This window comes from Diabrotica virgifera, chromosome 7, assembly GCF_917563875.1.
Source record: "Diabrotica virgifera virgifera chromosome 7, PGI_DIABVI_V3a".
NCBI lineage: Eukaryota > Metazoa > Arthropoda > Insecta > Coleoptera > Chrysomelidae > Diabrotica > Diabrotica virgifera.
In genome coordinates this window covers 11,493,620-11,505,067 of record NC_065449.1, presented here as the reverse complement: position 1 = coordinate 11,505,067, position 11,448 = coordinate 11,493,620, and the positions used below count along the sequence as shown (strand labels likewise).

The window sequence follows — 11,448 nt, the reverse complement described above, 5'->3', positions numbered from 1 at the left end:
GCTTAGGTTAGGTTACATAATTATTATCTAACTATTAGCCAATTACCTATCGTAACAAAATATTATTGACTTGCTTCTCTTTGTATAACTTATATTTTGCGCCCATTTTTTGTATTATTCCATTTCAAAAATTAACACTGGCGATAAACAAAAACCGAAGTAAGATAAACTGTGTTATATCAATCAAATCGAACATTTCCTTTCCTAAAAATACCCTAATTAGTAGATTATAATTTGATACTGAACTATCAAGTTTATTTATAATATCTCACTTTATTTAAGAACGATATTCTAAAAAACTTTATCAGTTGACTTATTGAAGCACCAACATGAACTGTAAGCTGTTGGTGAGTTGAAAATTTTCTATAGTTTTTTAATATGTTTTTTCCCTTTTTTTCGAATTGTTGGTATTTTAAATCAATCAATCATATCGAACATTTCCTTTCCTAAAAAATACCCTAATAGGTAGATTATAATTTGATACTGAAATATCAAGTTAATTTATAATACCTCACTTTATGTAAGAACGATATTCTGAAAAACTTTATCAGTTGACTTGTTGAAGCTCCAACATGAACTGTAAGCTGTTGGTGAGTTGAAAATTCTCTATAGTTTTTTAATATGTTTTTTTTTCCTTTTTTCGAATTGTTGGTATTTTAAAGCCTAAACATCCACATTGTATGTATCTAAATTGGCATTACTGTTCATCCAGATCCATGCAATGATGTCCTAATAATAATAACGAGATCCTTTGGATTATATAAAAAATTTACTCTGTTTTTCAATGTGCCTCCAGTAAGTTGTCGTTCCATCGTTTTCGTGATCTTCCCACGGATCGTCTTCCTATTACGAAACCGTCTCTTACTACTCTATGCTTTGTCATTCGGCTTATATTATCATTCCACTATACTCTTGTATTTCTTTCCTGTCCTTCAGGCGCGGATACAGGGGGGTTTATGGACCCGTTGACTACTACTGTATTTAGTCTATAAGTATTTTTTTTATTATTTATTATTTTTTTCTGTTAACTCTAAATTAAAAGCCATCAGTACAACACTAAATTACACGACAACCGCTTCCAAAGAATTTTTGCTTTGGTTGGGTACCGGTGGGACCATAAACAACGGAAATATTTTTCTCAATTAAAAGAATAACAAAAATGATATTTTAAAATGCAAATAAATTACACTGGGTAAAAACCTTATCTCATGAAAAGTCACGTTTCAAATTTGCGATATAATAAAGATGTAAAAATTTATATTTTACTAGATAATCCATGCGTACCTACCCATTGATGGTAGAAAGGTTAATCTTTATGGTAAAAAACGACCAGTGAGATTAATAGTCGTGAATTGTCTATCAATCCTTTTGATGCCATAGGTATCTGGGATTATACAGTGTATTTTATCCTTAGAGTAAGTGTAAGTCGTATGGCTAAATCTGGAAAATATAATTTTTGAGCAGTGTTACCACAGGTTTTGACAAAATTTCGGGAGACTGTTCCTATTTTTTCAGTAGAAATCGTCAAATTTCGGTAGATTTCATTTTTGTTCTTTTGCTATCACATTGCAAAAAATGATACTTTAGGTACCAGTATTCAAAAATAAACTACATTCATCATCATGATCAATAATCACCATTCATCATAAAAATCATTCAAAGTTCAAAATCGGTATACCTTAAAAAAATGTATTTTCTTGGCTTTCTATGTATTATAGAGCAATTTTCTTCATTTTTTTTAATCCAAAGTAACTCGAGTAGAGCCGTCTAACTAACGCAATACTAAATATCAAGGATGCTTTAGTTTTGTTATAAGGAATTAATTTATTTATAATAAAATAAAGCTGAATATCTTTTCCTGTTGTAGACTTTTTAAAAAAACTTACCACACGTGTACCTATTAACGTTCAAAATACAAATATTCTTATTTGAAAGTTGTATAATTGTTTAAACAAGTTAAAAATTTTTGTTATAAATTACTGCAAAAATTAGGGTTTTTTGCAATTATCTCCAATTGTTTACCTATGTGTTTCAAATTAGAAACTATTAAGATCTGGAATATTTATTTGAAACACTTTTCTCTAAAATCTACAAGGAATGTTTTATAGGCAAAAACATGATTTTTTACACTTTATAATCGTTTAAAAACAAAACAATGTCGGATATTAAAGCAGAACGAGAAAAATTTTTAATGTTTTAAGTTTAAAAGGTGCAAAATAAATTTCTCCTGATTTAGGATTTTAATATAAAATCTATTTTTAGTTTGGAATTATCTTTTATATCAAAATAAGCCACAATCCTTCAGTATGCACTATTCAGATTTAGGTAGATACATTTTACTTCCAAAATCATAATATAAAAGGACAAAGGACTGGTCATAAAATTGATATCGGTAAATCCGTATCTGCTGGTTCGCACATTGTGTCACAAGCTAGTAAAAGCAATTCAAGAATTCTTGAAAATTGACTAAATTCTGTTGCCAAATCGATCCGCTAAAAAAATTTTTGTAATAATTTTGATTTTTCGGTAGAAAAAAAGATCGGCAGATTAATTTGAAATTTAAGAATTTTGATTTTTCGGTAGAAAAAAAAGGAGAATCGGGTAGATCGGTAGATTTGACAGGTATTCAGTAGATCTACCGAAAAATCGGTAGCTGTGGCATCACTGTATTTGAGGCATCCCTATTATGAATTTCTAGATCCGCGCCTGCTGTCCTTGATGTTCGCATCTCCGTCGTATAGTTGTGCTTCTAGCTCTGTCCCCTAGCGCTTTACCATCGCTTTTTCTAAAAGTTTTCATCTCTACTGCTCTGCTGTTTCTGGCAATGTTTTTGTTCTCTTTGTGGCACGTCCTCTTTCTGCCTTCCATCATATCATTATTGGTATGGTGATTATTTTGTAAATTCTACCTTTCATTTCTTTTCCGAATATTTTCATTTCTCCATATTAGTTTATTCAGACGACCTGAGGCTCAGTTTACTCTATGTATTCGCTTGATCTTCCACTTCTGTCTCAAGGTTTTCGTAGCTAGATAATTTTGTAGATAAAGATATTTCTTAGAAGATGAAGTTGAAATCCGGCGCCCAACTATCAACTTGGAGCTTTTTCTGTATTCAAAGTTAAGAACTACTTTCACACGATACTAATATCTTTGCTGTCAAGCGTGTTTTTTAAGGGATGTTCTCCTCTTCTTTTTGTTCTTCTTCCTCAATTTTTCCCTTTTCATGAGCTACTGTACATTACTCTTCTTCTCCACCCATTTCTGTCCATCCCGTTTTCTTCATTTAAACCTTGTTCTCTGAAGTCCTCTACCACATAATCCCTCATTCTTTACTTCTCATGTCTTGCCTGACAAAACCTTACTCTTGGTACTACTTTGCAATAATATGGGTACTACTTTTTTCTACTTGGTAGTACTTGCTACTACTTGGTACCACTCTCTCAAGTCGTCTGCTACACATTCCCTCCATCTAATCTTCGGTTTTCATACATCTCTCTATCTACCTTACTTTTGGCACTACTTTGCAATAATATTGGTTCTACTTGTTACTAGTTGGTACTACTTGATACTACTTGGTACCACTCTCTCAAGTCGTCTGCTACACAGTCCCTCCATCTAATCCTCAGTTTTATTCTATCTCTCCTTCCACCAACTTCTAACAGCACAAAACCTTACGCTTGGTACTACTTTATTGAAATTTTTCTGGCATTATACTTAAATTTTTTCCATTATACTCTGATTTAACTGTTTTTTTTTTATTTATTTATTTCTAGACGTCTTTTGTACTCCTGTTCGGCTGTTGCCACGCAGCACTCATCACCGGACAAAACGGCCTCCTCGATAAAGTCACAGATTTCTTTGCTATTGACAACATCGCCAGTTTGGACGCCAATGCTCGTGCCAAAGTCCTCAACAACGAAATAGGTGCTGACCTTTCTGCAGGTATTGGCAAACAAGGAATCGGCGCTTACGGTCAAGTTAACGGCGATGTTCTTGGACAAAAAGCCAATGTCCAGGCTGATATTCTTAACGGACGTGAAATTGATCAGCGCAACCACGAAGTATACAGGTAAGAGATGAGTCTATTAAGTATATCTATCTATATAAAGATTTTTACAGCTGTCGAAGCCTTCCTTCTTTCAGCCAACGTTTCCAGTCATTTCTGTTCTGCCATTCTCAGTCTCTATGGTCTCGCCTTTCCATGGCCTCGTATACTTCATCCCTTCATGATCTTCGGGGTCTACATATTCGTCTCTTTCCTATTGAGCTCCAATCCAAAATCTTTGATATCCATCTTGTAGGATCTGCGCTTCTTACATGTCCATACTAAATTAAACGTTTCTTTTTCGATGTAGCTGAGTATGTCTTGTTCTACTGCCACTCTTGATTTTATCTCCTCATTCCTAATGCGATCTATTCTTGTCACTCTGCAGCGTCTTCTCATGAACTCCATTTCAGTTGCTGTAATTTTGGACCTGTTTCGTTTGTTTATTACCCAATTCTCTCCTCCATAGATCATAACACTACGTACCAAGATGTTATATTATATTCTTTTTTTTTATATTTCTGGTAATCTGTCTATCCCACAGCATCTAGTTCATTTGTTTAACACATGTTTTTTCTGTGCTAATCTGCTGGTTATCTCTTGCTCGATGGTTCCGTTCTTTGAGAGTATGAATCCTAAGTATTTGAATTTTTCAGTGCCGTTAAATTAAGCACTTTTTGGGAAAAATCCATTTAAACTTTTTTAAAGTGTTTATAAAAAGCTTTGTTTTAATTGCTAACAAAAGTTTTAGCATTAAAAATAAGCGAGTTACTCTCAAAATAAAGTTGGCCCTCTTTTTTTTTTGTAAAAAATCATGAAAATCTCGCCGTGTTTAGCTCCCCAAATGAAATTAATCGCTACCGCTTTACAAACAATTTACTTACTTATCTATTTTTTATATAATCTGTCAGTGTCACCGGTTTAAAGTGTTTATTTTTGAAAGGGTATTAATTGAGAAAGCTTGAATGGGTCACTAATCACGAGTGTATGCAAATTTTGAACAGCCATATCTTAACCAATTTTTGTCTTACGGAGAAACAAAATGAAACTAGCATATTTATAATAGCAAAACCTACATTTTTTTACTCTTTAAGATTTTTCTTATCACTAATACTTTTTAAGTTATTTTGAAAAAATGAAATTTTTCAAAAATTTTTAGAAAATTTTTTTTACTATAAAACCAAATGTTTTCAAAAATAAGCACTTCAAACCAATCAAACTTACAAATCATATAAACAATACACATACAGTTAAAATAGATGGTTAAGTTGTTAACATGTTTTTTTCTGTGCTAATCTGCTGGTTATCTCTTGCTCGATGGTTCCGTTCTTTGAGAGTATGAATCCTAAGTATTTGAATTTTTCAGTGCCGTTAATTTCCCCATCATCAACCATTTCCAAGTTTCTCACTGGTTCTTGTTCTGTTGTTAAGTATTCGGTCTTTTCTACGTTTATTCCCAGTCCATTTTTTGTGTATTCCCCTTCTGATTTTTGGAGCATTTAGGACAGATCTTCTTCATCTTGAGCCGTCACAACTTGGTCATCTACATAACTTAATGCGCACAAGAAGTTGTCCCGAATAGGTATCCCCATCCCTTCACGTTTTCTTTTCCATGGTTTTAGTATTTGTTCTAGGAATATCTTGAACTGTGTCGGAGATATAGAGCATCCCTGTAATAAGTCTTTTTTGGACTTAAATTTCTTGGAGTATTCATTGCCGGTTTTAACTCTTACCCTGTTGTTGTTGCAAAGGTTTTTACGGCTTCTTTAAACCTCTGAGTTATTCCGATTTCCTTCGTCGTGTTCTACAGTTGTTGTTTTCTGGGAATCGTGTCATCTGCCTTCTTTAAATCCATGAGTTCCATGTGTACTGGTCTATTTTTTGCCATTTTTTTCTCAATTAATTTTTGGAGTGGATATATGTGGTCTTAGCAAGATCTTCCTGTCGTGAACCCCGCCTGATCTTCTCCGATTTTACTTAAGATAGATTTTTCCAGTTTTTCTTTCAGTATTTTTTCATATAACCTGTTTCTAGGGTTAAGTTGCCTTTATTTTGTCTTTTAAATGTTTGCTTAAGTTTTGCGACTACCACGAAATGATCACTATCTGCATTTGCTCCTCTGTAAGATCTTGTATCTGAATTACATATAGCCCAGTAAATGAACGGGAAATGCGGCGATACCGTGTAATTTTCAGGGGCAACTCCGAATTGCATGAAAATTTGGAGTTAGGTTCTACTTACCCTCCACTTCAAAGTTGAAATTGTGCCGTTGGTTGCTTTTACTTGGGGGGTGACAGTCACCCCGCCTCGGGGGTGAAAAAACATACGTTCAAGATAAGACCGGAAATGGATAAATTGACTAATTTTAAGCAACTTTTGTTCTATAGAGTTTTTACGTAAGTCAATACTTTTCGAGTTATTTGCCATTGAAAATGTTGATTTTTCGACAAAAAAACTACGTTTTCAGACGGTTTTTTGCAAATAACTCAAAAAGTAAATATTTTATCGAAAAAAATACTCTTAGCAAAAGTATAGCCTATAAAAAACCCAAAAAAATGGTGTATCAGAAAAGTCTATCAATCAAACAAAAACAAAGTTGTAGCTCATGAAAAATACGTTCTTATTCGTCTAATTCCAAATGGAATATTTCAAGGTGAAATCACCGAAAAATTAAGCACTTTTTGGGAAAAATCCATTTAAACTTTTTTAAAGTGTTTATAAAAAGCTTTGTTTTAATTGCTAACAAAAGTTTTAGCATTAAAAATAAGCGAGTTACTCTCAAAATAAAGTTGGCCCTCTTTTTTTTGTAAAAAATCATGAAAATCTCGCCGTGTTTAGCTCCCCAAATGAAATTAATCGCTACCGCTTTACAAACAATTTACTTACTTATCTATTTTTTATATAATCTGTCAGTGTCACCGGTTTAAAGTGTTTATTTTTGAAAGGGTATTAATTGAGAAAGCTTGAATGGGTCACTAATCACGAGTGTATGCAAATTTTGAACAGCCATATCTTAACCAATTTTTGTCTTACGGAGAAACAAAATGAAACCAGCATATTTATAATAGCAAAACCTACATTTTTTTACTCTTTAAGATTTTTCTTATCACTAATACTTTTTAAGTTATTTTGAAAAAATGAAATTTTTCAAAAATTTTTAGAAAATTTTTTTTACTATAAAACCAAATGTTTTCAAAAATAAGCACTTCAAACCAATCAAACTTACAAATCATATAAACAATACACATACAGTTAAAATAGATGGTTAAGCCAAACGATTAATTTCATTTAGGGTGCTAAATAGAGGGAGGTTTTCACGATTTTTTTACCAAAAAAAAAGGGGCCTTTTTTTCAGTGTAACTGGTTTATTTTTGATGCTGTAAACTTTTGTAAAAAAAAAAAAACAAATAATAAGCTTTTTTTCGATACTTTAAAAATGTTAATAAGGTTTTCCCGAAAAACGCTTCTTTCTTCGGTGATTTCGCGTTGAATTACTCGATTTAGAATTAGACGAATAAGAGCGTATTTTTCATGAGCTACAACTTTGCTTCTGCTCAATTTGTAGACTTTACTGGTACACCAATTTTTTCGTTTTTTTTATAGGCTACACTTTTGCTAAAAATATTTTTTTCGATAAAATATTTACCTTTTGAGTTATTTCGGGAAAACGGTCTGAAAACGTAGTTTTTTTGTCGAAAAATCAACATTTTAAATCGCGAATAACTCGAAAAGTATTGACTTACGTAAAAAACTTTATAGAACAAAAGGTGCTTAAAATAAGTCAATTTATCCATTTCCGGCCTTATTTTAAACACGCGTTTTTCACACCCCGAGAAGGGGTAAATGTCACCCTCCAAGTAAAAGCAACCAACGGCACAAATTCAACTTTGAAGTGGAGGGTAAGTAGAACCTAAATCCAAATTTTCATGCAATTCGGAGTTGCCCCTGGAAATTACACTCCAAAACGGTCATTTATTGGGCTAATAGTAGATATTTATATTTTTTCTTCTATAAAAGTTTTTATTTGTTTACAGAGACAACTACGGACGTCAGTACACCCTTAAGCGCGAATACGTCGGATCCAAATTAGTGATGGTCCGCCAATATTTGGACGACGGACAGATCTACGTTGAAGGCAAAAACGACGACAACGAAATCCAGTACACACAACCAGACAACAACAATTATATGTGGGACGAACGTACCGGCCAATACATCCTCGTCGACCCCAGTTATCTCCAGTCAGTCAACGGACAATACAATCCTTCCATCTACTATCCCTCTAACGGACAAGAAGTCATGTATCCTAACTCCGGAGACAGAATGATGTACCAACCTAATACACAAGTAGTTTACGAAAATCAACCCGGAGACTCCAGAATCATGTACCAGCCTGGTGGACAAGTAGTTTATGAAAAGCAGCCTGAACTTGTACTTAGAGAAGGTGGTGGTCTCATTTCCCGTCTCAGAGACAGGGCTCACAAACTCATCCGTAAGTATTTGTTTTTAAAAGAGAAAAATGGCACCAATATGAGATTGTACTAACACCAATTAGCAAATAGAAGACTAATCATAATCAAAAATATTTCCCCCAATGTTTTTTCAAAAAGTTATCAGTTACCCTTTGCATGTTGATGATGAGAGCAGTTTAGAAGATCAGGCGTGAATTCTCGTCATCCTCATAACAAGACGCAAGCAGTAATAATATTTCTGAATTCTAAGCTTGAGATGTGTGCGTCACAGAAGTACTAACTGAGGTCTACCCTCCCCGATGGTAATTTTTGGTCCATGGATTTTCTGGGCGTTTGTTGGAAATATTCAGATCTGGACTATTTTAGTTCTTTTACGTAGTGACTTTTAAATATATTGATTTTGATGGTTTGTAGGTTTATTGTATTTATGTCTTCCATTTTCATATTATACGAATTTCCAAACCTCCGAAAACTTGCTTTCATGTATATTTATATGATTCGAGTTCCTGGAATTGTTGTTCCCATGTTTCCTTTATAATATGTCTTTAAGCCATTCTTTTGAAAATGCTTTGTTGATTGCGATATTGGTTTTTACCATCTACTTCTTGGATGCTTTACCTCATTTCATTTCTTTCAGCGTCTGATTTCACAAATAACAATTCTTGCTGAATATTCTCCAAATGAGTCCGTTTTGTCCGTTTTTTTAATTAACTAAACTCTCTTTTCACATTGGTGATATATGTTCAGTTTTGAGGAGCTCTGGCAGGATAGAGATACTATATGAGCTCCTCCAATTTTTCGCAACATGGACCCTGTCTTTCGGCTTGATTTTTTCTAGGTCATTAAAGTCAAGGTTTTCGACAGTCTCTGTCCATTTTAGCGTTCAGCTGTATCAATGTGATGTAAGAGCTCATCGGGTATTTCTAGCTCGCCACATTTGAGAAGTAATGCGTATAAGTCTTTACATGTTTTACGCCATCTGGGCACATATTCTGCGCGACATCCCCTAGGGATGGTTTCCTTTGCAACAATCATTACTGCACCCAAACATCTGTCGTAATTTTTACTGGTTGGTGAAATCCAATGTGTTTCAAAGAACTTCTTCCAGTTCGCTTTTCTAAGATTTCACCTAGGTCAAGGATATTATCTTATTATTGGGATTGACATGCCGATGGTAATAAATACAGGTCGATGTTGAGTATGTGAGATTTTTTTTCATTTTTTTTTTCAAGAACTGTTTAGGATTATAATTTTAATCGCAAACCGTCACTAAAGTCATTCAATATTGTACTCATTTGTCCTCATTTGCGGCAGTAAAGTAACACTTTATTGTACTGAAAGAAGAATTTTACTTTACTTGCCGCGATTATTAATCAAACTAACTGAGATTGAATGTAAAGTGGTCGATGGCAGTAATAGATTTTTACTTGAATGAATTTAACATTCATTTACCTTAATTATTAAAAATATTGTACAAAATTTGCGATATTGTTAATTAAATTTATGTCAAAAAGTGATATTCTGTAGTATTTTGTAAATATATTGATACAAAATAAATTGAAACTTTACCGATTTAGTAATTATTCAATAATGATAACTATCGATTAAAAATCGAAAGCGGCCATCTTGAAAAAGTCATCTGTCATCACTGTCATAAGTTCTTAAGTTGTAAATTGCAAGTGAGTGTTAAAAACAATATCAAATTATGTTGGCGATAAAATTTTTTATGCACCACGTCAGTATAGACCCTTTATCGAACTCGTCTGTTACTCACCTCGTTCGCTAGGCTTGCTTTTCTCGTAATATCAGACTTGTTCGATAAAAAAATCACTTTACTGGCTTGGTATAAAAATAACTATTTTATTACTGTATAATAAACAAAAATATGTTCCTTTCAGGTGGATAAACAAATCTATGATACTCAAAGAAGTTGAGGACCTCCAATACTCTGAAGCTAACTCTAATCAAAGAGCCAATAATAAATTTGATTAAGTTCTTAAGTTTATAATATTTTAAAATAATAAAGGCATTAAATTTTTTTATTTATTTTTATTATTATTTCCTGTACACTCTTAAAATAATTCAGATCTTCATTAATGCCAATTACACCATGCCATTCTCATTTGGGATTTCAACGATGGCTTCTTCTAACTTGTATTTAATAAAAACTCGTGTTTTATTTATCAACTGATATAGTCCAGAAAGCCACTGCGCATCCGCTAGGAAAAATATTCTAATTCGGATTTTTTGCACAATCTTACTCAAAAAGGACTCCTTTTAACAAATTTGCATGTTGCCAGGACCAAAAGGTGGTCAAAAATTTTTTAAACGTTTTTTTTTGTTTTTGTTCCTAAAATTATTTTTTTTTGCATGGAACAAAGTTTTATTAGGTTTTTGGATCATTCCAAACAGAAATAGTCTTTAGTGACTTTTCTCTAAAGTTGATAGTTTTTGACATATAAGCGATTAAAAATTGAAAAATTGCGAAATTGGCCATTTTTAACCTTCAAAAACTATGTGAACAACTGAAAATTTGAATGTTGCCAAGGTAGATAGATATTCTTTAAGCATCGATTGATAAAATCTCGAAAAGTTTTTTGCAATACAGTATTCAAAACTCCTTTGTTTTGTAATTTCTATTCACGCGTGCGCGACACCGTTGCATGTGTATACAGTATGGTGCAAATGAAAGGAATAAATTCGTTATTTCGTAAACCGGCAACTTTAAGGAGAAATCCCGAAATAGGTCGATTTTTATTTTTAAGTTATGATATTGTGGCATATATGGTGTACTAGTGACGTCATCCGTCTGGGCGTGATGACGTAATCGATGATTTTTTTAAATGAGAATAGGGGTCGTATGGTAGCTCATTTAAAAGGTTATTCAATTCTCTATTCAGTAATGTAAACATTTACATAATTATTTATACA

At 32.9% G+C, this 11,448-nt stretch overlaps 1 protein-coding gene across 2 annotated transcripts; it reads left to right on the top strand.

The window, feature by feature from the left end:
• The first annotated feature begins 235 nt into the window (after window positions 1–235).
• Window positions 236–10,555, top strand: LOC126888827 (uncharacterized). Of its 2 annotated transcripts, none has more exons than XM_050657243.1 (4): window positions 236–347; window positions 3,774–4,069; window positions 8,080–8,537; window positions 10,416–10,555. In XM_050657243.1, the coding sequence occupies exons 1-4, from the start codon at window positions 330–332 to the stop codon at window positions 10,421–10,423; spliced, it is 780 nt and encodes a 259-aa protein (XP_050513200.1). In that variant the 5' UTR covers window positions 236–329; the 3' UTR covers window positions 10,424–10,555. The 2 variants fall into 2 exon arrangements, with proteins under 2 accessions (XP_050513200.1, XP_050513199.1); XM_050657242.1 differs by lacking the exon at window positions 236–347 and adding an exon at window positions 483–590.
• Window positions 10,556–11,448: the final 893 nt, after the last annotated feature.